The 27,724-nt window shown below is 42.1% G+C and overlaps 1 protein-coding gene across 4 annotated transcripts; it reads left to right on the top strand.

Annotated features, from left to right (window-relative positions):
- The first annotated feature begins 37 nt into the window (after nt 1–37).
- LOC115163049 (echinoderm microtubule-associated protein-like 2) lies at nt 38–25,443 on the top strand. 4 transcript variants are annotated; one of them, XM_029714638.1, is made up of 23 exons: nt 38–220; nt 10,318–10,524; nt 11,083–11,215; nt 11,448–11,552; nt 18,030–18,052; nt 18,800–18,929; nt 19,628–19,777; nt 20,633–20,702; nt 20,856–20,870; nt 21,018–21,128; nt 21,310–21,405; nt 21,639–21,773; nt 21,859–21,958; nt 22,142–22,296; nt 22,552–22,677; nt 22,866–22,997; nt 23,224–23,291; nt 23,469–23,557; nt 23,750–23,847; nt 23,947–24,034; nt 24,126–24,221; nt 24,612–24,742; nt 24,949–25,443. In XM_029714638.1, exons 1-23 carry the CDS (start codon nt 148–150, stop codon nt 25,072–25,074), a joined length of 2,457 nt encoding a protein of 818 aa, XP_029570498.1. In that variant the 5' UTR covers nt 38–147; the 3' UTR covers nt 25,075–25,443. The 4 variants fall into 4 exon arrangements, with proteins under 4 accessions (XP_029570498.1, XP_029570499.1, XP_029570500.1 ...); XM_029714640.1 differs by lacking the exon at nt 38–220 and adding an exon at nt 7,496–7,517; XM_029714639.1 differs by lacking the exon at nt 20,856–20,870 and having other exon boundaries at nt 40–220.
- Nucleotides 25,444–27,724: the final 2,281 nt, after the last annotated feature.

Raw genomic sequence — 27,724 nt, 5'->3', positions numbered from 1 at the left:
ACGGAGAGCAGACGGTAGTCTGGCTGGTGAGCGACAAACAGCGAAAGGTGTTGAGGGTTTCTGGATGTGGAGAAGTGGGGGGGAAAGACGTGTGGATAAGGAGGCTGCAAGAAAGGGGAAGTGACGGGTCTGCTTGAAAAGAAAGAAATGTCGGAGAGGATCGCTTCATCATGTGGGAACCTTTATGATACCACTTCACTCCTTCTCCAGTACTGCAATGGTGAGTTCACCTTTGACTTGGTGGCATCTAAGTCGACCGGTTTTGATATGAACCGTGGCACACGGTGGTGGGACTAGGTTTTCATGCACCTGTTTGCAGGTTTCATACCAGTTTACACGAAACAGATGTGTCTCGAGCTACAGATTGTTGAATAGAATGTTAGCTTGCATCGTTAGAATGATCTAGGATCTATCCATCCATCATAGATCAGGCTGTCATGAACTTCATGTTCACTCACTGTTATTTTGTGATTGATAGGTGTAAGCCAGAGCCATGTATTTAGAAACATATGGCTCTGTTGCAGCCTATGGTCGACCTGCCAACCCTCTTTGACTATATGTAAAACATTATCCGGCTGGGGGGAAACAGATAGGCTATCTCTATGATATTTAATATTGGAACTATTTGCATATTATGGTTTCACTGTTTCAGATGAAGTTGAATTGCCTTTGAGAGAAGGGTGACAGATGAAGTACACTGTTGTGGCTTCGTCTCGCTGTGTTGTAAATTAGAGAATGGTGTTCACTTTTTGAGGGGCAGCAGGGGCTGGACATGACTGTAAAGAGCGATCATAACAGTACAGCTAATCAAAGAAAAGCTGATGCTGTAACTGGCCACCTCACAAGACCAGGTTCATGCATGTCCAGTGTCCACTGTGTGAGAAGAAAACAAACAACATACTATAGGTAATATCTTTTACTCTAAAGTATTTATTTATATTTTATGCACCCATGCTATCCATTATATTTTCACATAGTTCACAAATCCACTTATGCATCAACACCTCGTTTGCCGTGTAAGCAGTGTGAGAGTGAACATAGGATATTTGATAGGACGTGTAGCATACCTAAATAGACTTACAAGGTATTCAATGTATTGCTGAACAAAAATCTATGAAACTCAGTGGTTCTGTGTATTGGGCTACATGCAGGTCTACATATAGCCTATAAGTAGAAGATAGCCTACTATAAAATCATATTCAGTGACAGGTGGACAGACATGGAGAGAGACATGTCATCTGTTCAAATGGCCAGGCTGTCCTGACCCTGTAAGCCTGGGTAGATATTTCCCATGGCAGGGCCTGGTATGCCCAGTACCCAGCCTGGGTGTCTTGCCAGGGTCTCCCATGGCCAAAGCCTACCCAGCTAGCACATAACGTTCTAAGAATCATATGTTTCTTAGAGCTTGGCGAGAGTGTGGTTGTCCTATGGTTATTTTGCATACAACCTTCCCACACCTTTCTGAGAATGGTGCAGGATGGTTGCTTGGCTTTGGAACATTCTCAGCACATTTAAGTAAATTGACCTAAAAAAAATCATTATTTTCTTGGTATTTCATTACTTTAACAGAACGTTTCCTAAAATATCAAATATGGTTACATCAAATTTTAATGTTTGTAATGTTCTAGCCTCCTACGAAACAATCCTGACCTCGCGAGCTTACATTATGTTTCGCTACACGGATACAGTCTGGCCACGACAAGAGTCAAACCGTTTGAGCCCCTCCCTTCTATCCACCGTATGGCCGGACCAATCAGCATCCTCTAATAATCTGTGGGCGCACAAGTCGAAAATCATAACAACAATGGCTGCTCTTGAGGAGGTTGGTGTTGATGCTGCTATAGGAGCAGTTATATCAGAACTGTTTTTTCACTCTTCTTCCGACTGGGTTCGTCAAAAGCTTGATTTACAAGCTAACTCCGCTGGTAGTCAAGAAACTGGGATGGGATCGAGAACCTAATACTCGTTGTTGTCGCCGTTGGTCGCCCTCCATGGAGGACCAGATCAGAGAGGTTGTGAAGCTGGGGATCACTGTTGGGGATCCATGGACGTTGCCAGGTTTTCAGTAACCCAGAGTCTTGGTTGCTGAACAACAAGTGGTGGAATATGCTGGCATCAACAGTGTATGGAGAACCTCATGAGGATTGTTGAGGAGGAGGTTCACGTTACATGCAAATGGTAACTATACATAATTTGATATTAAGTCCACACTATGTTGAACATTAATTGGGCTCCTAGCTAACTAGCTAGCTAGTAGTGCATAAGTAAAAATGAAATGCTTGAAAATGTCCAACATATCTGAGAATATATTTTTATCCTAGAAAACAATGAGATGGTACCTTTACAATTGGTTTACCATGATATTATCATTTTTTTATTATGTTTTTGAAATATCATAGTTTTTTTGTCATGTCTATTGCATTAACTAATATGTATTTATCATTGTCATTATTACACTTTTTTGAATTTGTATTAACAGATGTCCCAGACTGTTTAATTCCCGACCACATCATTAGTGGTTCGCCTGATGTGAAGAGGAGCTGGCTGCTTGTCTCTGTGTCACAAATCGTGGACAGATTCATCATGTTTGGTGACATCACTGACATTGCAACCGGTGTCAGAAATATGTCCAGGGGCCAACCTCTACAGAGGAAGCATCTCCCATGCCGTATGCCAGGTTGCAGCTTTTCTTTTACTCATACAGAAAAGCAAGGGAGAAAACATCATGACTTGGTAGTGGATTCAGTGCCAGATGCAATTGGGGTTTAATCATTATGCAAATTCTGTTGCAAAATGTTTAGTCTGCTGCAAAACGTTTTGCAACAAACTGTTTACTCCAATGGAAATTCTATTGGACATTCTATTCTGGACATTCATTTGACATTCTATTCTATTGGACATAAACAGGTAGGTCCCTCCTTTTTTTTGTCACGACTTCCACCGAAGTCGGTCCCTCTCCTTGTTCGGGCGGCGTTCGGCAGGCGACGTCACCGGCTTTCTAGCCAACGCCGATCCACTTTTCATTTGTTCTGTCTTTGTCTTTTCACACCTGGCTTCACTCACCAATCACTTGTTTATTATTTAACCCTCTGTTCCCCATGTTGTATTTGTGAGTGATTGTTATTTGTATTTGTCAGCCCAGTCAAAACTGTTCGCTGCTCTGGCACCCCAATGGTGGAACAAGCTCCCTCACCACGCCAGGACAGTGGAGTCAATCACCACCTTCCGGAGACACCTGAAACCCCACCTCTTTAAGGAATACCTGGGATAGGATAAAGTAATCCTTCTAACCCCCCCCCTAAAAGATTTAGATGCACTATTGTAAAGTGGTTGTTCCACTGGATATCATAAGGTGAATGCACCAATTTGTAAGTCGCTCTGGATAAGAGTGTCTGCTAAATGACTTAAATGTAATGTAAATGTTATTTGTTACGTGGATGATTGTCAGGCGCTGCACTTTTGTTTTAGACCGTGTTTTTGGCACTTGTATGTGTTATGTGCTGTCATTTGGTAACCGGCATTAAAGTGCACCTGTTTATTATACTCCGCTCTCCTGCACTAGACTTCGCCTCCCATATACACGCATTACAGTTTCGTTCCGTTTGCTCTGTTTGCTTCCATTTAGTTCTTAAATGGTAAACCGTTTCTGTAATGAATACACCCAAGTCTAGTGAGGAGGACCACAAAAAACAACATACTGAGGCAAAACTCAGCTTTGGCTTCTTCCTGTCCAACATATGGGGAGATGTTGTTGTGGTTATACACTGTAACTCTGTTGTTCTACAAGGCCTATGGTCATAGCCAATATGCCTACAGTACCCTTCTACTGACCTTGCAAGTCATTGCCACTCTTTCCCTTCAGTTGGCACACAGTCTTACCTGGAACAGGTTCTAGAATGTGAAGGGAAAGAATATCCCTCTTGACTTACACCTGGAACACCTCAGCTTCTTGAAGTCATTTTTGAAGGACCTGGGTCCAAACATGACTGAGCAAGCAACAGACGGGATTAGCAAGTCCATTGTTGTCGAGGACACGATGGACACCACAGATGCTGAGTTAGAGGCATCAAAGTCTAGTGGCATCCATCATGCTGGTCGTCAGACCGGGGACATTCTAGCCTTTGTGGAGGTTGTCCGGGAGGCAGAGCTGTTAAAACCCAACCAGGCAGAGAGTTCACAGCATTCCCTGGTTTAAACAGAAACATTCTCTCAAAAGTGAAGTACAGTGAGTTGTTCCCGTTTCATTTGAAACAGCTTAGGTGCCAGGCTAGCTGGGGATGTGGTTGGTTTAATCTGATCGTCTAACCCCGTCTAAGATGTAGACAGTGATTGGGAGTAGGATAAATACACTGTTGTCACTGTAAATATTTCTTATTGACTTGTATTTATCAGTACAACTGTTTATCTGCTATTATCTGTATAACTTTCCATGTATCATTGTTCTGTTGTCTACTGTAACAAAGTAAAAATCTAACTGTGATTTATGCTTCTTGATTAATTCAAAATGTAAAAAAAATCCATAATGTTAAATTGAAATTAAACAACAACGCTGACAGTTATGGTTTGCATTTGAACAAGGAACAACATACAGATGGTAACAAATTTACATTTTTGTGCAGTCATTCAGCTACCTAACTGCTATAGAACAACAATGTTCGCAGCTAAAATTAAACATAATAGTGTTTAAAATTATTTTTGAATGACTAGTATATAATTTCTGTACCCCACACATACAATTATCTGTAAGGTCCCTCAGTCGAGCAGTGAATTTCAATCAGATTCAACCACCAAGACCATGGAGGATTTCCGATGCCTCGCAAAGAATGGCATCTATTGGTAGATGGGTAAAACAACTAAATAGACATTGAATATCACTGAGCATGGTGAAGTTATTAATTACACTTTGGATGGTGTATCAATACACTCAGTCACTACAAAGATACAGGCGTGCTTCCTAACTCAGTTGCCGGAGAGGAAAGAAACCACTCAGAGATTTCACCATGAGGCCAATGGTGACTTTAAAACAGTTGCAGAGTTTAATGGCTGTGATAGAATAATTGTTGTTACTCCACAATGCTAACCTAATTCACAGAGTGAAAAGAAGGAAGCCTGTACAGAATACAAATATTTCAAAACATGCATACTGTTTGCACCAACACACTAAAGTAATACTGCAACAAATGTGGTGAAGTAATAACTTTTTTTCCTGAATAGAAAGTGTTATGTTTGGGGCAAATCCAATACTACACATTACTGAGTACCACTCTCCATATTTTCAAGCATGGTGGTGGCTGCTTCATGTTATGGGTATGCTTGTAATCGTTAAGGACTGGGGAGTTTTTCAGGATATAAAAAGAAACGTAATGGAGATTAGCACAAGCAAAATCCTAGAGGAGAAGCTGGTTCGGTATGCTTTCCACCAGACACTGGGAGATGAATTCACCTATCAGCAGGACAATAACCTAAAACACAAGGCCAAATCTACACTGGAGTTGCTTACCAAGAAGACCGTGTTCCTGAGTGGCCGAGTTACAGTTTTGACTTAAATTTGGTTGAAAATCTATGTCAAGACCTGCAAAACACTTTGGGACTATATCAACAATGGACTAATCAAACAAATGCCAAAATATCGCTTTTGAGTTTTCCTTTAGGTGTGTTGTCTTGTGCCCACTAATTGGCCACACCTGATCTTTAATGATTGCTAGTTTCTTTTAAAATGGGGTCTTTTTGAAAATACTAGAATGAACAGCTTTGTATGCTAAAAAAAACATGGTATGCTAGCTCCATCCTGGTGGTGCAGTTGACTAATTCCCATGGCTAGAGAACAGAAGATTATAGGTTTAAATCTCACTGATACTGTGTTACTATAAAAAATAAATGTTTGCATGAATAATGCCTAAGGAAATTAATTTCCATGTGTCCTATCTGTGCTCGAAGTTCAATTTGTTTTTTGTTTTTTTACCTCAAATAAGCTAGCAGTGTTATCAAAAGTCCTACTGAAAAAAAGGAAGTTAAATGTCCACATAATCTATCATTTCTGTTCTCAGAGCATTAATAAAACAAACATTTTGTCACATACATAATGTTTTATTGTCACATACACCAGATAGGTGCAGTGAAATTAAGGAACCAGATTAAAACATTCTCAGAACCTCACAGCAACCTAAAAGCAAACGTTCCCAGAACAGGCAAAACATTTGAAAAAAAATCAGTTTTACCAGGTCATGAAACATATGGCTTCGTTCCTGAAAACAATGTGAAACCAAAAACATATGTTCCCACGACTTCCAAAGAACCAAATGTGCTAGCTGGGTAGCCTGGATGTGCTGCAGACTTAGGATCGGTTCCAGGCTGCAGATCACCCCAGACGGTGGAATACAGAGGGGAGCAGCTCAGCTTCTCTGCCAAAGGGAGGTAGAATTGACTTTGGAGCCATCTTGGTCAGGGTTGACCTTTACTGTAGATTGGTTGCTGCCTTTGTGTCTGTGACCAAAGCTCTAGTCTGGACTCTGAATGGTCTGGTGCTGGTGGTGACGGTGACAGTTTAGCTCCTATAGTCACTATAGGTTAAGCACTTTAACAGCTGAGATAGCAATTGTGTACAGGTGTATTTTATCCCACAACAAGCTATTGATTATCATGAATGCAAACAATAGATAGTAAAAGGCTTGTGAAGGTAAATACACTTTAACTTGTGACCATCTGGCCCATTTGTGTTATTGACTACCTCAGACTGCGTGCAACAACCATGGCTCATCTGTCATGAAATCTAATACCTACAGGTCAGCATTTAGGTGTGTTAACCATTGGCTCACATGGTGTAACAGCAGGTAGTATGATCCCCTCTCTAGGGTTTGCTCACATTGTTACTCATGTAGACCCTGGTCCCAGTGCTGTGTGTGTTATTGATAGAGAAGACCTCATTGACTTCCTTGGAGATGAAGGCAGGGGGCTGAATTGTGTCTGTCATTCTGTCATTGATATTATGTACAGTATGATTCCAGCCATGCCATGGTGTGCCTGATGTGATCACATACACATTTACCTCTCTCTCTCTGTGTGTGTATGCGCGTGTGCATTCGTGTGTCATGAATGGAGGAGGCCCGGATCCCACCCACTGCAGTCTCACTTCCTGGTTGCGCCTGGCTGTTTCTGCAGCGCTGTAAATGTCTGGCCCCCAGCCAAGCCAGCCTCAGGCTGCATCCACTGCTGCTGCCGCTGTGGAGGCAGGACTGCCGGGAGCAGTGTCCTGTTACAAACAGTGACTCGCCTGTCTCTTTGTGAGCCGCACATACTTCTAGAAAGGAGGAGGAGAATAAGTAGAAGGAAGGGGGGTTGGTCCAGGGAGAGAGAGGCAGAACGGGCACTGGCTGTAGAGGAGACGAGGGGAAAACCCTACATCAGAAAGAAGCCCAGACTTGGCATCCCGGGACCCCCCAAGAGAGCCAAGGAGAGGAGAGCAGGCTGTCAGACTGACTGAGTGACTGGCTGACTGGTTGAGTGACTGAGCATGACAGGTAGGGGAAGGCAAGCAGACTCCAGAGCCCAATGAATATTTCAGCAGGCTTTGCTTTTCGCCCTGACCTCCATTGTCCTCTCGCATCACACAGGGGTTCATCCCTCTCCACCTTACGCCATAGAGCTAACCTTCCCTCCTCCCCACCCATTCCCTCTCCTCTCCCCATTTAGTCATTTTCAAATTATATCATTAGTAGCCATGCTTTTTTTTTTAACACAGCTGCAACCTGCTTTAACTGTGCTAGCTGTAGCTGTCCTTTGCCTGTGCTGTGTCATCTACTGGAGGCAGTAAAGAGAAAGTTATTGAGTACGCATCATAAGCCTGCAGTCTGTCGGACAGCTACTGCGTGTAAAGTGCAAGGGGGAAGGTTGTTTCATTAACAAAGTAATGGGATGGCATTTCTGTGGAAACGTTGAAAAATTAGGTAGGTTTAAATGAATGAATGATCACACTTAATTCATTACCAGAAACAATTAAAAAACTGTTTTTTTTTTTTTTTTACATGGGGATGGGTGGAGTGAACCTCTGTAGAAGTGATTGTTTTCTACCTTGGCCATTCAGAGGCAGTGTAATTGACATTTGCTGCAGAGGCGATTGAAATGTTATCAATGCTTTTACTCTGCAGATTTCAAATTGTGACCAAGGTTATAAAGCAAGCCATGGTTAATTGACAGCGCAGCCAAGTAAATAGGTATTTGTTTATGTATGTCGGAGTAGGTATTTGTTATGTCGGAGTATCCAGTGTGCATAGTCACTTTAACTATACATTCATGTACATACTACCTCAATTGGGCCGACCAACCAGTGCTCCCGCACATTGGCTAACCGGGCTATCTGCATTGTGTCCCGCCATCCACCACCCACCAACCCCTCTTTTACGCTACTGCTACTCTCTGTTTATCATATATGCATAGTCACTTTAACCATATCTACATGTACATACTACCTCAATCAGCCTGACTAACCGGTGTCTGTATGTAGACTCGCTAATTTTATAGCCTCGCTACTGTATATGGCCTGTCTTTTTACTGTTGTTTTATTTCTTTACTGACCTATTGTTCACCTAACACCTTTTTTGCACTATTGGTTAGAGCCTGTAAGTAAGCATTTCACTGAAAGGTCTACACCTGTTGTATTTGGCGCACGTGACAAATAAACTTTGATTTGATTTGAGTTTGACATGTTCTTTCATTTCCCCTCCTGCTGAATCAAAAACATCTAACAGATGTTGGGATTTTTAAAGTCAAACTCTCAACTATGCCCCATTTGAATTTGTGTTCTCCCACAATCTTTCTGACTGAGAGATGAGATAATTGGTTCTACTGGGTCAGGCATGTTACAGGCAGAGTAAATAGGCATGTCAGTCAGGGCAGCATTATACTAAGAAATCCTGTTGGTAGTACTGCATATCCTTCTCCAAAGACACATTCATCTAACAATGGCTCTTGGCCATTTGAATGGCATCAGTGGTGTAAAGTACTTGAGTAAATATACTTTAAGGTACTACAGTACTTAAGTAGTATTTTGGGGTATCTGTATTTTACTATTGATATTTTTGCTACTTTTCTTCACTACATTCCTAAAGAAAATAATGTACTTTTTACGCCATACATTTTCCCTGACACCTAAATGTACTTAGATCATCCCTGGTCATCCCTACTGCCTCTGATCTGGCGGTCTCACTACACACAAATGCTTCGTTTGCTGGAGTGTGCCCCTGGCTATCTGTCAATAAAAATTAAATAAAAATTGTGCCGTCTGGTTTGCTTAATATAAGGAACTTGAAATTATTTATACTTTTACTTTTGATACTTAAGTACATTTTAGCAGTTCCATTTACCTTTGATGCTTAAGTAGATTTAAAACCAAATACTTTTAGACTTTTACTCAAGTAGTATTTTACTGGGTGACTTTCATTTTTACTTGAGTCATTTTCTATTAAGGTATCTTTACTTTTACTCAAGTATGACAATTGAGTACTTTTTCCACCATTGAATGGGATATGATAACAAGCACTGGAATTTTGTCAAGTGGCAAACAGTCGTCAACTCAACATTATAATGTATGTACAGCATGCTGTTACATTGTCACAAAATCTGTTTTAACTGCATTGTTTTGTTGAAAGACATTTGAAAGAATTGTCAGACCTTTCAGTTACAGGGCATCCTATCTGATATTGCACAGTTAAGCATTTGAGCTGGAACAGAGGATTAAATTGGACAGCCAAATGATGTCATCCCAGTGAAGGACGAGAGGTTAGGGTCTAGCTGGCGAAGGTGCATAATTGACGTTAGAAATGACGACGTCATTGTTTTCACACTATCCACTGAGTTTTTAAAGTACGACGCACTACATGGTTCAACGCGCTAATAAAATCAGCACAATATACTTTTTCAAATTGCCGCCGTCTTGGAGCTAGAATTAGGGACAGGTATAATGTGCTAATGACAACACATGAAAGAGTAAAGTCTTCAAAACGGGGTTGGCATCAATTTTGTTTCAAGCAAATACTGCTTTTCATTAATGTCAGAAACCCCAGCACTGTAATTTTTGTTCTTTGCTGTAGGAATTTAAGACCAACATATTGTTTGTCAAGGAAGTTGCCTAGTGTCATCTTTATTAGCAAAAACTAACACATAAAGCTTGGAGAATTATGCAAATTCCTGCTTTTGTACTGGGTGAACAACAAAACATCTTTGTTCCATCACCCTGACACCATCTCTGTCTCTCTGTCCGTTTTTCCTTCTCCCTCTCTCTCCCCCTCCCTCTAACCCCCACTCTCTATCCCTATCTCTCAGATGACAATGTGTCTGCGGGCAGCACCATGGAGGTGGACGACCGCCTATCCCACCTGGAGCAGCGTGTCCAGTTGCAGGAGGATGAGATCCAGCTGCTGAAGGCTGCACTGGCCGACGCGCTGCGCAGACTGGGCAGCTGTGAGGAGCTGACTCAGCCTGGGGCCGGAGCGGGGGGGAGGAGACCTACCTTGGCCGCACCCAGCAAGGGTGAGGAGCTGGGAGGCTGGGACCACGTTAGACCACCGTAGTCTCGTCAACATACAGTACTAGCTGTAATAGGAGAGTCTAGAAGCTTCTACTGAGGAGGCTGCATTATAAACCTGACGCACAAGGCCTGGAGAATGTTGGTTGCCAGCCAGGGGGAATTGTTTTAAGATGGTCATACCCAGGATAATTTAGCTATTTGATTTGTAATTTTAGGACCCCCTTAAGGTATCAAAAATATATATACAAATATGATTTGATTAAACATTTAATTTGGCCCAAAGAAACGCATTGAATAACAGCTTCATACATAAAGAAATTGTCCAAAAAATATAATCTAAAGGAAGTTTGTTCTGAAGTGTCTGTCCTATTTCTGAGAGATATATAAGAAATATCAGGAAACAATTTAGATAGTTTTACATGTATTTAAAGCTTGCAGTGGAGAGATACAGCATGTACTGTATGTCGTTTTTGGTAAGAATTTGCATTGTCGATTTGGAAAAACTTCAACAACAAAGGTCTGTTTACTGAACCATTCTTCTCTCCCTCTTTTGATGCCAGTGCGCCAACTCTTGCAAGCCTTACCATCCAAGCCTCTCACTCTCAGCAATGGTTATGTCCAGCAGAAACATATGGGGGGATACCCTTCCTCCCCCTCTTCTCCCAAAAAGGAATTGTTGCTGTCCATCAAAAGGTAAGACATCCGAATGTGTGGATCTAATACTGTTTTTCTTGGTGTCCTTCTATTGTGCATTTCCAAGCCCATCCTTAGGGTGGCAGTGTGGCGTTGAATCTACAGTCTGCACAGCAAACTTATGACCGGAGACATTTCATATCCCCCTCAATATCCTTGTTCACTCTTCACCCTCCCCCTCTTTCCACCTCTCGTCTTTTTTCTCTCCCTGTCACCTATTCTCCCCCACCAGGAAGAGCATGTCGACGGAGCGCCTCTCCACGGCCAGGAGAGAGATGGTGTCTGACAGCAGAAGCAGAACCACCTCGTCAAGCAGCTCCACATGTGGCAGGAGCAGGTGATTGTCTGATACAGCACAGACACCGCTAACCCCCTAAACACAGACACTGACTCAGCTAACCCTCAAAACACTGACACAGCAAACACTCCTGCTCCATCTGGCTAACTGAGAGAGCATAGTGTGCAGCCAAGTAACCCTCTGACTGACAATGATGTAGTCATTGGGCAGAGAAGACCAAAGCAGCAACTTAGCGTTGCATTTTCACATAGGTTTATGCTTAGGCAGCTCGGTGTTACAGTTAACTATGATTTGTTCCCCGTTAGCGCACATCAATGTCCCTCTTTTATCCACAAGACACCTGTGTCCGTAGCTCACATCGGTGATGATATACAGTACCAGTCAAAAGTTTAGACACACCTACTCATTCCATGGCTTTTCTTCATTTTTACTATTCTTCTACAGTGTGCAAAGTTGCCATCAAGGCAAACGGTGGCTACTTTGAAGAATCTCAAATATAAAATATATTTCGATTTGTTTAACACTTTTTTGGTAACTACATGATTCCGTATGTGTTATTTCATAGTTTTGATGTCTTCACTATTATTCTAGAAGGTAGAAAATAGTAAAAAATAAAGAAAAACCGTTGAATGAGTATTGTGTGTCCAAACTTTTGACTGGTACTGTACATCCATGCATACCTTATACATCTGTGAAGTCTACCCAACATCTGAGAATGGGTATAAAGCTCATCTCTGATCTGAGGAAAATATCAAGACAGCTTGTAACGTCCTGAGCAGCCGCATCTGCCTCACTTGCCAGATAAAATACCCTTTCTTTCTCCCTGTTCGATCAGACAGGTGACATATGGTCTTGGTCTGTGTTCTTCTCAGCTATTCCTCGGGCTGACATTGTATTCTGACAGTACAGGTGCCAAGGTCTCAGGGGGTTTTGTTGACGTCCAATTTAGGACACTGATCAGTAGACCGATCGTTGTTTTTAACCTCAGATCAGATGACAAATGATCCTTAAACACTTGTGTGAATGCACCACGGATGCATTGCTGTGTAACACCGTGGTGTTGTATTTCTACGGAGAGAGCATGCGAATGGACGCTGGATCTTTGACTGGCTTGAATCATTTCGACCCCTGTATGTGTAATGTCTAGGGAGGAGAGGATGTCCATGTGGAGGCCATATGACCTCTCTATGTCGACTACATTAGAGGTCGACCGATTATGATTTTTTTCAACGCCGATACCGATTATTGGAGGACCCCAAAAAAACGATACCGATTAATCTGCCGTTTTTTTATTTTTTATTTTTTTACATTTTTTTATTTGTAATAATAACAATTACAACAATACCGAATGAACACTTATTTTAACTTAATATAATACATCAATAAAATCAATTTAGCCTCAAATAAATAATGAAACATGTTCAATTTGGTTTAAATAATGCAAAAACAAACTGTTGGAGAAGAAAGTAAAAGTGCAATATGTGCCATGTAAGAAAGCTAACGTTTAAGTTCCTTGCTCAGAACATGAACATATGAAAGCTGGTGGTTCCTTTTAACATGAGTCTTCAATATTCCCAGGTAAGAAGTTTTAGGTTGTTGTTATTATAGGAATTATAGGACTATTTCTCTCTATACGATTTGTATTTCATATACCTTTGACTATTGGATGTTCTTATAGGCACTTTAGTATTGCCAGTGTAACAGTATAGCTTCCGTCCCTCTCCTCGCTCCTACCTGGGCTCGAACCAGGAACACATCGACAACAGCCACCCTCGAAGCAGCGTTACCCATGCAGAGCAAGGGAAACAACTACTCCAAGTCTCAAAGTGAGTGATGTTAGAAACGCTATTAGCGCGCCCCCGGCTAACTAGCTAGCCATTTCACATCGCTTACACCAGCCTAATCTTGGGAGTTGACAGGCTTGAAGTCATAAACAGCGCAATGCATTGTGAAGGGCTTCTGGCAAAACGCACGAAAGTGCTATTTTGAATGAATGCTTACGAGCCTGCTGGTGCCTACCACCGCTCAGTCAGACTGCTCTATCAAATCATAGACTTAATTATAACATAATAACACACAGAAACATGAGCCTTAGGTCATTAATATGGTCGAATCCGGAAACTATCACATTTATTCTTTCAGTGAAAGACGGAACCGTTCCATATTTTACCTAACGGGTGGCATCCATAAGTCTAAATGTTCCTGTTACATTGCACAACCTTCAATGTTATGTCATAATTACGTAAAATTCTGGCAAATTAGGTCACAACGAGCCAGGCGGCCCAAACTGTTGCATATACGCTGACTCTGCGTGCAATGAACGGAAGAGAAGTGACACAATTTCACCTGGTTAATATTGCCTGCTAATCTGGATTTCTTTTAGCTAAATATGCAGGTTTAAAAATATATAGTTCTGTGTATTAATTTTAAGAAAGGCATTGATGTTTATGGTTAGGTACAGTCGTGCAACAATTGTGCTTTTTTCGCAAATGCGCTTTTGTTAAATCATCCCCCGTTTGGCGAAGTCGGCTGTCTTTGTTAGGAAGCAATAGTCTTCACAGTTCGCAACGAGCCAGGCGGCCCAAACTGCTGCATATACCCTGACTCTGTTTGCAAGAGAAGTGACACATTTTCCCTAGTTAAAAGAAATTCATGTTAGCAGGCAATATTAACTAAATATGCAGGTTTAAAAATATATACTTGTGTATTGATTTTAAGAAAGACATTGATGTTTATGGTTAGGTACAAGTTGGAGCAACGACAGACCTTTTTCGCGAATGCGCACCGCATCGATTATATGCAACGCAGGACAGGCTAGATAAACTAGTAATATCATCAACCATGTGTAGTTAACTAGTGATTATGATTGATTGATTGATTGTTTTTATAAGATAAGTTTAATGCTAGCTAGCAACTTACCTTGGCTTCTTACTGCATTCGCGTAACAGGCAGGCTCCTCGTGGAGTGCAATGTAAAGCAGGTGGTTAGAGCGTTGGACTAGTTAACCGTAAGGTTGCATCCCCAAGCTGACAAGGTAAAAATCTGTCGTTCTGCCCCTGAACAAGGCAGTTAACCCACCGTTCCTAGGTCGTCATTGAAAATAAGAATGTGTTCTTAACTGACTTGCCTAGTTAAAAAATATTTATATAAAAGAAATGTAAAAAATAGGTGGCCAAAAATACCGATGACCGATTATGAAAACTTGAAATCGGCCCTAATTAATCGGCCATTCCGATTAATCGGTCGACCTCTAGACTACATACATATAGAAATTCAGATCTACTGATGTGTTTTTAACATGTACTTCCAGAATTTTAGTCCAGTGCAGTGTTATGTAGGCTACTGTAACAGCATCAGTCGATTAATAAAGGAAGATGGAACAGTGTATTCACAGTCAAATGCATGGATGGTTGCTTGTACCAAACAGAAACGCCCCACACCTGCTCATTGTTTGAATAGCAGATAACAAGATCTGATTGGTTTTATGGAGGTGCTATTAACCGGAATTTGAAAGACAGATGGATACAGTCAGTCCGTCCACTCCCTCTTCCCTCACTGAGCGCACTCTGCTGAGGGTGTCAAATTTCAGGGGCTTAGGTAACGGAGGTGTGGTTACAGGGCAGAAGGGAGGTCCAGCAGAGTCAGGAAGTGCCTCCCCATTGGTGGAAAAAGTGCCCAGACTCCGGACACAGTTAAAGTTAACTGAATCAACAAAGAAGCCTGTTAGTTGTCGACAGGGTTGTGTTGTGTGAACCGCGTTGCCAACACTGCTGTTACCTAACGGAAAAGTTACCATGAAGAGATCACCCAGGTAAAGTAATACCTAAACATTTTGCAGTTAGGAAGGTGTTTGTTTGACAAGCCATTTTGGGTCGATGGATAGTTTTTTCCAACAGGAAGCAGTAACTGTTTTTATCTTATGTAGGACCTTTTGATGCGTTACCTTTCGATGGAGTTTGGGGAGGGGCAGCAAACAAACGAGGCCAGAATGATGCAAAGACCAATTGTGATTTACAACAGAAACTAAAGCCATAGATAACATGACTAAGAAATCAAAATAAATGCAAGTAACGTTACTTTCGTACTTTACAAAGACCTTTCCATTGTATTGTCTCTTAAGAACATGAATGTTTAAGTGTTTGCATGGGGGCGCTTTGCTCTGGGGAACCCAAGGGAGCGTTCTGTCTTATCCCTAGGGTTCTCAGCTGTAAGTATTGGCCATCAGCTGGGACCATGTGAAGGGCAATCCCGACGCACTGTTTTAACGTTTAGAGACGTTAGTAATTCTCGCTTGCGATACAGTTTTAGAAACATAAAGCCCTCTACTTTAACATCACAACAAAAAGAATTTCACAAATACAAAAATATACACTTACTGTACACTGTTTTAACCATTTGCAACCCACTGTGTTTTTCAGTTCAAACACTATTCTGGCGTCCTTCCGTTACACACAGGTGTTCGGAGCGTGCTAGATAGCTAATTAGCACAGGTGGTCGCTTGTCTTCCTTAAACAAGCGCCGTGTGGGAACCCTAACCATATAAAGGTGTGTAGTAATTTAACAGTTTGTTTTTAAAATAATAATAATCTCACTGATATGAAAGATAAGGTCCTTATGCTTCCAAAACTGTACCTCAAGCGATGCATGCTAATGTTCAGACCGAGCGTTGGGGCTCTTAAAACCCTCCCTGAACGGTAGGTACCTTCGTGAATTTACACTAGGGTTAGCGTCTATGAATAGGCCAAGGGGAGCTCAGTCCCATTCCAGTTTTAGGCAGATCCTTTACTAGTTTGCATTACGGATGTGTGAGTCAACAAACCAAAAAGAATGGGCATTTTTCTATCTGTTGTTGACTTCCCCCATTGCTGTTGCAATGTTTCATTGGGATTGTGGGTGGATGGGTAGCTTGTTTATCTGGATTACTGATTCCTCTTGCTCTGCAGAATGACTGTTGATTGGCACTCTTGCTCATCCACATGCATTAAACATCTCGACTGACGCACCCTGATTGCAGACTGGCTTCATGGGATAGCTGAGCCTGAGGACGAGGAACAGATTGCATGTATTTGAATGGCAAATTTGATTAAGGGGTCTGAGTGCATGCAAATACTGGTTGAGGAAGAGTGAAAGATGTCCCGTTGGACCACTTTTCTTTCTCTTTTAAAGGAGATGAAGCAGAAATCTGTACTGAAGTCGACTATGGATGTATTTGCATATTTTGTTCTCTGCATTCAGGTAGCACCTGGAATTTACTAGGTAGGCCTAATGATGGTAGGTTATAATGGGTACTTTAGTATTTACTTCATAGATTTCAACAGTAACGTTCTACCAAATGGTACAGTGTTTCTTGTTTTGAGGAATGTTAAAGGAATAAACTGCATTGTCGGAGGCTTTTCAAGCCTCACCATTATTTATCTCTGGCCTTCCTGTTGCCAGTTCCCATCAAGCCTTGCTTTAATTAGGGGTTTTGGATCTTTCAGCGGCACACATTGGACACAACAGGGCCTCTCCTCTTTTTGAAAAGCCGCAGGCAGGGAGACAAACAGGCCTTTATGTGGCTACTTTAAAGAGAGCCCTTCCTCGACTGTCTCTGTGGTTGTCCCACAAACAATCAGGCTCCAGATATAATACACTGTAGTGAATGAATGCTCAGCCAAAGACAGAAACATGAAAGCGCCTCTGTTTACTTTCACCTTTTCTCTCATGTTTTCAGTCTGTTGATCTGTATTGGATCTCAGTGTGTGCTATGCCTTGCGATTATCCAAACTGGTATTTGCCCAACTGTACTACTAATACGGTTTCAGTTTGAATAGCATGAATTAATGAAACAAGCTGTCAAAGAAAATAATCTGCAGTCGTATTGTAGTTGTATCCACAGTCTTCCTCCAAACTGAATAACCTACTGGTCTATACTCTTGGATTGGTTAAGATGCACATATTGGCAATTTCACGCAATTCATGTTCCTCCTAGACTTTTCTCTCTTATCTTACTTACCATCACTCTTGTGACTGTGTTGCCATGGTAATCTCAAACTGTCCTAGCTAGGCAACCTTTCAATGGCTTTGACAGAAACTCATTGCTTTTCAGCGGATGTAGGGGAGTGCTGGAGAGGCCACCCGACAGGATATTGACTGTCTGTGCTGTCTCTGTCACTCTCTCTTGCTCTCTCTTTCATTCTCTATCACGCTCTCTCGTAACTGGCCTTATTTTCCATTTCATGGCATGGCACCAGTTGTATTTTCCATATCATGAATACAGTATTTTCCCGTCCGTATTGTTTCAATACTGTATTTAATGTTTGTTGTCTATATGCTCTACAGTATGAACTACTACTTTTAATATCGCAGACTATTTGGATAATGCTCACCGTGCATTGTGGCGCAGGTAGATGGGTTCTACTGTAGATAGAAAAGGCATAAAGGATGAGGTCACTGAATAATTTAGTCCATTGCAGCAGCACCATGAGTTTAAAAACTGCATCTCAGAAAATCACTCTTCTCTTTTTCTCGTTTCAGCAAAGAATGCTCCGTCAATGCAGGTACGTCTTAGCACGGCAACAGGCCTGCGTGTGGTTCCTTTACCATACGTGGCACCCTTTTATACCTCAAGCATTAACCAGTTTACTACACAGAAATCCATGAAACATGAGCACTGAAGTAAAGTATGAACATGTCCAATAAACAACAACAAATAGCCTGTCTGTTATTGTTGGGGTTGTATTCGTTTTTAAAAATCCAATTAGCTGCATTTTCCCTTGTCCTCTCTGAGTGCTTGGGTAGATGATTAGGGTCCGCAGAGCTGCCTGCTAAGAGCCAGAGAGGATAGCACACTGCTCCGATAATGAGCTCAATTGACTCACATTATGACAGCACTATAATGCCAACCATAACCACAATTTGTTTTTAATATGACGTTTTGTCAGCCAAGAGAGATCGTATTATGGGGTAATTTGTAAGTCGCTCTGGATAAGAGCGTCTGCTAAATGACTTAAATGTAAAATGTACCCCGAGTTATTGTGGTGCCTCAATGTCATGTTTTTGTGCAAAGCTTCAGAACCGTTTGAAATGACATACACTGAAGCTGTATCTTTTGCCATCATGCTTCAGTGATTCAATGCACAAATCCTGCCTCTTACATGGGTGGGGGAACAGAATTTGTTGGAGTGCTTATGTTCAAAAGACTTACATTTCACTATCGACCGTTCATGCTAGCAAGGAACGGTATAGATAGGAAGTGTTTCACCATTAAAAATATCTCCCTGTTCTCTCCCCCTCTCCTGTATCAGAGGATGGCTATGTGAGGATGTTCTTGAGGGGTCGGCCAGTCACCATGCACATGCCTGACCAGAAGAGGGACAGCTACAGACTGGACCACAAGGGGGCGCTGCCTGTGCACAAGCTCAAACTGCAGTGGGTGTATCCTTCTGTCACTAACAAACAGAGAGAGGTGCTGCTAGGAATACAGGGGTGTAGTCACTACAAACCAAACGGAAAACAAAACAGGGTGGAACCTACCTGAACTATTCCAATATAAACTTGTTTTTGTTGCAACATTTTTTTTTCAGTTTGCTAGGGTTGGAGTAAGGATTACACCCCAGATGAGGCAGGGAAAGCTTGTGGGGGAGAATGGCTATAGAAGTATATTTAAGCAATAAGGCACGGGGGGGGGGGGTGATATCTGGCCAATATACCACGGCTAAGGGCTGTTCTTAGGCGCCACGCAGCGCAGATTTTGGCCATTTACCACAAACCCCCGAGATGCATTATTGCTATTATAAACTGGTTACTAACGTAATAGAACTGTAAAAATACATGTTTTGTCATACCTGTTGTATACTGTCTGATATACCACGGCTTTCAGCCAATCAGCATTCAGGGCTTGAACCACTCAGTTTATAATGTGCATTTTGAGAAAGAACATTTCAGTGTTGCAGTACTGTCATCACACAAGAATATAGTACCACATTACCATTTTTGTAGTTGATTATTTGTGTGTGAGTTTATGGCCTCTGGAGAGTAACTTCTTTGATTTGTATTGTTCAGCCTCCTACTGTTCAACAGTATAGTTGTTCAGACAGGATTACCGTTGTGGTCCTTAACCCTCGGTTGTCCAGTTATGGGTACAGGGGCAGAGACTGCCGCTCCAACCTCTACCTGCTCCCCACAGGGGAGATAGTCTACTTCAATGCCTCCGTGGTGGTGCTCTACAATGTGGAGGAACAGCAGCAGAGACATTACCTGGGCCACAACGACGATGTCAAATGGTAAGGCTAGTTGGTGTGCTTGGTTTAGCAGCACCCACTACCATAACCTTTTAGATGACTGGTGCAAGCAAACAACTTTTCTTCAAGATTTATTTTTTTCTTTTCTTCTTAGCCTTAGCTTTGACTCCAGATGGTGATGCCCCCGCTGCATTTAGTGCAGCAATGCACGTAATAGGCTTCGCAAAAAGCTAGATGTGTCATCTGGAATTTATTTAGCTAAATGTGATTGCACACTAGATGGCATTCACAGTTTTGTCTGATAGTCATCAGCTATCATTTGATTTAAATCGGGGCATGGTCGTTTTGCATTTTCCAAGGCTTACTGTGCCAAGAGAACTTCCTTGAATGACACATTGATTCAGAATAAACTTTATTTAAATGAGGTCCTGTTCAAGGCTCTGTGTCTCCTGTGCAAACAAAGGTTGGGCTGGTATATGTTAATGTCCTACTTCCACAGTATCATTTTCATACTTGTTGGGCTATAGCTAACTCTTTGATATACCTGACTACAATGCAAATGAAAGACTGTTTTCCGTGTGGCTATAATAATGTAGAATTTATCTTCAAAATGTGCTAATGTGTTCATGAAAGTATTACTTATCACAACACTAATGCTTCAAGGGCTTTTCATACCAGTGTATTTGTAAGGCCTGTTATTTGCTTTTTGAAGTATCATTGACTGTTTGTTTATTTCACGAGCCATTAATAAAGGGCTGAATAAATGAGTTGACTTTGACGGCATTACAGCCCGTTGTATACAGAGACGGGAAAAACAAACAATTCCCCAGAGGACAGTGGGAAAGGTTAGCTTGGCTTTGACTCGCCACATCACTGTGAATGCTGTCTTCCCGACAGCTTAGGCATCCATCCAGACATGGTCACCATAGCAACTGGACAAGTCGCCGGAACCTCCAAAGATGGCAAGGTACATTTTAAAATCAACAATTTTCTTCAATTCTGAAGGAATGACCTCTTATGGGAATCGTATTGTGGTTCACAGTAGTATGTATGGCTGCAGTGGTTCCAATTTCTCTCTCTCAGACCCACTCTTTCTCTCTCTCATTAATTTCATTATCAGCTGTTAGAGGGCAAGGTACATTTAAAATCAACAATTTCTGAAGAAATGACCTGTTATCCTCTTATGGCCATCTTATATTGTATATTATTTATATATATATTTCATTATAATGCATGACCGCACTATCCAATTTCTTTCTCAAACCCGCTCTCTCTCTCTCAGCTGTTGCCTCCTCATGTGCGTGTGTGGGATTCGGTCAGTCTCAATACCCTGCATGTCATTGGGATGGGCGTGTTTGACCGGGCAGTCACCTGTGTGGCCTTCTCCAAGTCGGTAAGCCCTCCCCAACCTGCTTACAGACCTAACTTTGAGAAAGTCATTCATTAGTACTTTGAAAACATGTTCCATGATATTAGTCATATGTTAAATATCTATAAATTGTCTGAAACAAATGGAGCCCTTTATTTACATTACATGATACGTATGCCTCTGACTAATACCTGTCCTTCAACAGAATGGCGGTGCTCATCTCTGTGCCGTCGACGATGCCAATGACCACATCCTGTCTGTGTGGAACTGGCAGAAGGAGAAACAGCTGGCGGATGTGAAGGTGATGAAGCCTCAGACTAACTACAGTATGCATGAGGAGAGCTGCTTTCCTTGGTATTGCATGGTATATCACTGCAGTAAAGACTAGTCATGATTGCTCGCTGATCATAAATAAAGAAAAGTGAAGGCGTCAGCGGTGTAGACCTGGGTATGAAGAAGTGTTGTAGTCTGTGGTGCAATCAGTCACCATTGTCTGCCACTTCAGGGGTCTAATTCTCCTGTCATCCCCTCCAGTGCTCTAATGACTCAGTGCTGGCCGCAGCCTTCCACCCCATGGACGCCAACCTGATCGTCACCTGTGGGAAGTCCCACTTGAACTTCTGGACCATGGACGGAAACACTCTCACCAAGCGCCAGGGGCTGTTCGAGGTGTGTGGACGAGCGAAAGACAACTTAACTTCTGCCTCCTGTTAACTTTTTAATTATAACAGAACTGTTAAACCTTTACTCCCAGAAAAACGAGAAGCCCAAGTACGTGCTGTGTGTGGCCTTTGCTGAGAACGGAGACGCCATCACAGGAGACTCCAGTGGAAACATCTACGTCTGGGCCAAAGGTCTGTTTGAAGACCGTAGTCTTTTCAGCCACTGTAACTTAGTGCTCTGCAACCAGTTGTTCAAGTCACACATCCATTTCTTCTATGAAAGCAATTTATTAAGAAAAAAGTACACATCGCACAAGTCCACCTCAAACGTCCCTCCTTGAAGCATATTATTTGACAGCGGTTTGGGATTGACAGGTGGGAACCGGATCAGCCAGGTGGTGGCGAAGGCCCACGAGGGCGGGATCTTCTCCCTGTGTGTGCTGAAGGACGGTACACTGGTGTCCGGCGGAGGGAAGGACCGCAGGATGGTGCTCTGGGACCACGACTATAACAAGCAGAGTGAGATGGAGGTGAGAGAAGAGGGTGTGGATGACTCCGAAGGATGAGTAAACCTTATGCAGATAAGGACACGCTGTGCTCTTTATGACCCAAAATCAGACGGCTGAGCTCATAGCTTCCCTTGACTTTTCCCCCTTAGCACATAAGTTACAAAGACCAAGTGTTTAACTGTATAGGTGTCCTTTGGGCAGCCGTAATTCTACTTGAGAATGACAGATGAGATGTATAGTTTTATGCTTGTTGATGTTGTGTGTCCTCTCTCTCAGGTGCCTGAGGTGTTTGGGCCGGTGAGAGCCGTGACTGAGGGGAAGCAGGGGGAGCTGTTAGTGGGGACCACCAAGAACACCATTCTTACAGGCTCATTCCCTGAAACACTCAACCCTATAGTACAGGTACACAACCTGTCAATTGCCAATGTAACATATCAGTAGGAAGTATGTTTTTACCTGTTTATAACCCCCATATTTCTCTTCTCTCCCTTCCTCTTTTACCGTTCTTCCTCATCTGTCTCCATTTTTTTCTTTTTCTGTACATGCAATGCCCTTTCTCTACCATCTCACCTCCTTTCTTAATCTCTCAGGGTCACACAGATGAGCTGTGGGGTCTGGACATCCATCCTTCCATGGAGCAGTTTGTGACTTGTGGCCAGGACAAGCAGGTCCACCTATGGGACACCAACTCCCATCAGCCTCTCTGGAGCAAGACCACCGAGGTGCTCAATCTTCCGACTCTTTTCTGTAGCTACTCTCCTTTTTGAATATACACCAGTTTCAAGAAGAGTTGTAGTTGGTCCAGATCTGCACTTGGTTACCTTGCTGTAATGACAAAGGCCCCTGAAACATCTAGCTTAGTGAATTTACATCAGTCCGCAGTAGTTGTCCTGACTTGTATTTGATAGGCACCATGCAGCCCTGTTGATCCTCCATGTCTCCCTCCAGGACCCAGGGCGCTCTGCAGGGTTCCATCCCAGTGGAGCTGTGCTGGCAGTGGGGACCATGACAGGAAGGTACTTCAGATCCTCATGCTTTGGCTTGACAATCATCTCTCTATTGGACAATGAAACGCTAACAGCACAATTCAATTGGACAGGATGAAGGATTTTGGTATGGAATTTGATGACATAGTATCAGTGCAGTAACACCATCAAATAACCTCTCCTATACTTTCCTCATCCTGTCTGTAGGTGGTTGGTGCTGGACACTGACACACAAGACCTGGTCTACATGCACACTGATGGCAATGAGATAATCTCTAATGTCAAGTACTCCCCAGGTACCGTGCAAGAGTCATTTCCATTATTATAAATCCCGCCTTAAATATACATGTTGTTAATGGCTCCAATAGGTGAAATCTCAGAAAATGGCTGACCATCTGTCTGAGCTGAACGGTACAGGATTATACAGTGTTCTTATCCACCACCTCCTACATCCACAATCACCACTAACCTAACTCTCCTGCTCTCAGACGGCAACTTCCTAGCCGTAGGTTCCCATGACAACTTTGTTTACATCTATGCCGTGACGGAGAATGGCAAGAAGTACAGCCGCGTGGGGAAATGCACTGTAAGTAATAAAGACAATCCCATTGATTGGAAATTAAATCCCTCGGTTTTAAAAACTATTACACTAACATTTTTGTGATTTTGTTTATTTTCCTCATAGGGTCACTCCAGTTTTGTCACCCACCTGGATTGGTCCGTCGACAGCCAATACATTGTAACCAACTCAGGAGACTACGAGATCCTATTCTGTGAGTCTTTTTTGTCCAAACGGATAACTAGAACTGTAGTACAACTGTAGTGTTGTGGTACATTCAAGCTTATCTTCTGTTTGTGGTAAAGGGGAAGCTTCCAGCGGCAAACATGTGACGAGCATGGACCTAGTTCGTAATGTGGAGTGGGCAACCTCCACTTGTGTACTAGGCTTCAGTGTCTTTGGTGAGTCACCACTTCCTGTTTCCCTTGTGATATGGGGTAATGATGGCAAAACCAGACTGTAGCTTTATAAATCCAAGAAATGAAACTTCTATGCGTCATCTGTAACAGTTCTTTAAACAGTCGGTTCAGGTCACTCTAGCAATTGGTGAATGTGACAGCAGTCAATCAATTTAAAATCAAGCTGTTAGTCTTTGCAGTTGTATCAAGTGGGAGTGTATATTGTTTCCTGCCGCTGGGCTTGTTCGGTTCTATCTAGTGGAGTAGTAGAGGGTAAACCGCAAGTACAGTCTACCCACCTTTTGCAGAAGAATGCTTTGAAAGTATTCCCCGACCGGCGATCAGTTTACCCAGCTATTGTTTCTTTACCACTACATCGCTGGTTCAATCTAGGTGTTTGGCCCGACGGTGCTGACGGCACAGACATCAACGCCGTGTGCAGGTCACATGACTCCTCCCTGCTGGCCTCTGCTGACGACTTTGGCAAAGTGCACTTGTTCGCCAACCCCTGCTCCCAGCCAAGGGTACGCTTGTCGTCATTTGTGTCTTATACGCTTTTATATTAGTGTTTTCTCATCCACTTAACTTAACCTGTTTGCATCTAATAATATGTAAGTTAATCATTCAGGGGACGTTTTTTAACGGAAGTGGAAGTTAGGATTTGCCCCTCAGTGGGTGAATTATTAACCTTCTCTTTGTGTTTGTCTCCCTTCCTTGTCACGCCATGCAGGCCCCGAGCCATACCTACAGTGGCCACAGCAGCCATGTGACCAACGTTGCCTTTCTCCACGACGACAGTCACCTGATCTCCACCGGCGGGAAGGACACCAGCATCCTCCAGTGGGTGGTCGCCTAGACAACCCTGCTGCATCAATTTCCACCGTCGCCTCCTGCCCACCAGAGGGCAGCACTTCTGTGCCTATAAAAACACCCACTTTAACCCTCTCCTCTCTGCACTCCTGTTTGTCTGATGGTACTGTCCTGAGGTGCCACTAGGTGGGGCACTGACTTCAGAGAATAAGCATGTCGAGCCTATTTAAGACTATTTAAACACAGTTGTAGCTGCTATTTATGTTGCAAAGGTCTATGATAGTATATGAGTGGCTGTGGTATTCTAATATTAACTGTAATGTGGTGTGGCACCTACAGTAGCACTTGATACATATTTAGGACTGAGTTTAAGCTGTGCTTTGCCTTCATTTGTTTAATAAAGTTTCTAACCCAATCATGTTTGAATATTCTCTGATACTGTATTTAAAGAGCTATCTATCAGAGGCAGTGACTCAAACGGTGTACTGCGACTTTAAAAGATAGCGCTAAAATAATCATGTTGATTGAATGTATTGCAAACTTTTTGGGTCTTCTGACTTGGTTTGGAGTTACCGGTATGTAGTTGATCATCTACTACAGTATACGCATATCACTTCCTGTTCTCTTTAGACTGTCGACATGCTGACTACCATAACATCCCTTTTTAACCTATTTGTTTGAAGGCTCAAGGCCTAACCTGTTATTGGTCATGAGGCTGCTGTGGAGGTGACCTGTCAACACGTGCCTGATTAGCAAGGCAGAAGGTCATAGTAAACCTCAAACAGCATTAACATCCTATTTTGTTTTTCCCTCTGTGGTTCAATCATGTGGATGAAGTCATGTTTTTTCCTGGAAATCCTAGGTAAACAGACAATGTCCTTGATCATTGTCTATTTGCAATCCTATTTTACTCCCAACTTTAAAGGGTCATAGTTGGTGAATACACTTTCAGGTACTTTGTGTTGTGTTTTGCACCAAAAACCTCTGCACTCCTACTTATGCATCAAAGTAATTGCTGTCCTGCTTAAAATTAATCTGTCAGCTATTCAGAATACCTCACTCATCATTTAACAAACATTCCCATGTGTTACTGAAAACAAGCACGAAAATTGTGGTGCAAGTGGGTTGACTGTACATATAGCAAACGCTGCCGTACTGTATTATGTAAAACGGATCTCTACAAACCCAAGCTCAAGCAGGGAGGTTAGTGGATTTTAATCTTCAAAGAGGAAGTGCATATCTTGGGTAATTGGTTGCTGGGCAACAGCTGGGTTGAAGCCCTGGTGTGTGGGAACACTAATCTGCCTCTTTCCAGGCCGCCTCGAGCTGCTCCCGCCCTGGTGCTCACAGTCACTGGGGTGGGGGTAATAATATTGACTTCTTGGGAGATGTCAAAAGTTAAAATTACTAACATTTTTAGAGTGGAATTAGGCAGATGAGACTCCCAGCAGCTGTGCCAAGCAGCCACTTGTTGAGTGGCTTTTTCTGTGTTTTCACTCAAAGATTAAAGCCCAGGCTCAAAAAAGAAACACTTTACTAATAGGAGGTCTAGATCTTTTACCCCACCTCTTCCCCTTGAAATTCCCTCTAGGATTGATGACAAAAATGTAATTCTTTGTGGTATAAAGGGTGTTTGAGCAGTTATGAGTCATTTGGTTACCATAAAGTAGGTCTAAGTGTTTTGAAGTGCTTGCTGCTTATTGGCTGTCAGAATCAAGTAAATCAAGACAATGAAGGTAAAAAATATTGAAATAAGAGCTAAATGACTTGTATTAAGCCTTTTTAAGGTTAAAAGAAGCAAAATGACCTACCAATGACGTTTAGATCATTTAGCTTGGCAAGAAAAGAAAAAACAAACACACACAAAAAAACGTGAAGTGATTTATTACTCTATATAAGATTGCTTACATTTAACTTTTTTTCAGTGTAAATAAATCTGAGTTGCTTTTCTCTACTGTCAGGACCATGTGCTCAGAAAGACTCATTACCAACAAATATTTATCCATATTAAGCTCTAATACTAAACAGTCTCTGATAAACATAAAATATTTCAGGTTTAGGCATGAATCCAAATCTAAAAACCAACAGAGGAATAAAAATATAAGAATACAAATGAAATGTTACGCCTTTTTGTCTCAATTCACTGCAATTGGCTTGTCCATGTTTCTTTTAAATTCTTTTGAAAAAGTGTATTAAAATTACACTGCAAGGTGCCTGTTGATGAAGAACTGATGGATTAACATTTGTAGACCTAAGAATGGCCACAAGGGGGTTATGTCTCCAGTCCAATATCTATAAAGTGTGGTGCCTGTAGGATGTCCAGTAGTAATTCAAGTCAATAGCCAATTCGGAGGAATCATTGATCGGGTTGTCTCTTGAAACATTCAAGACCAGAATATTTCTGATTTATGTCTCTATAGAAATGATTTAAATCCCTATATAAATAGAATTAGAATGAAATGAATCCTTTTAAAACAGTCAATTTTTTTAGTGGGAATAACTGTTTGATGTTTACCCCTTAGAGATGGTGATTCAGGACAGAAAATAAGCAGATGGGCCAAAACAGATTCCAAGTAAAACCGCAGCGGGTGGAAGAGTTTGACTCCGGTCTCCCACAGAACATAACATGACGCTAGACATCTATTTGATTCTTTGACACACGTCTAGCCTGTGCTGAGTCCGTTTACCATACTTCT

This window comes from Salmo trutta, chromosome 26 (genome assembly GCF_901001165.1).
Source record: "Salmo trutta chromosome 26, fSalTru1.1, whole genome shotgun sequence".
NCBI classification, from domain to species: domain Eukaryota; kingdom Metazoa; phylum Chordata; class Actinopteri; order Salmoniformes; family Salmonidae; genus Salmo; species Salmo trutta.
This window is presented reverse-complemented; position numbering and strand designations above follow the sequence as displayed.

Excerpts from the sequence above, each read along its gene's own strand:
- LOC115163049 (XM_029714638.1), top strand. The coding sequence starts at position 148 with ATGTCGGAGAGGATCGCTTCATCATGTGGGAACCTTTATGATACCACT. Across the intron at positions 23,848-23,946 it reads GCCGCGTGGGGAAATGCACT|GGTCACTCCAGTTTTGTCAC; the intron begins GTAAGTAATAAA and ends TTTTCCTCATAG. Across the intron at positions 24,035-24,125 it reads AGACTACGAGATCCTATTCT|GGGAAGCTTCCAGCGGCAAA; the intron begins GTGAGTCTTTTT and ends TTTGTGGTAAAG.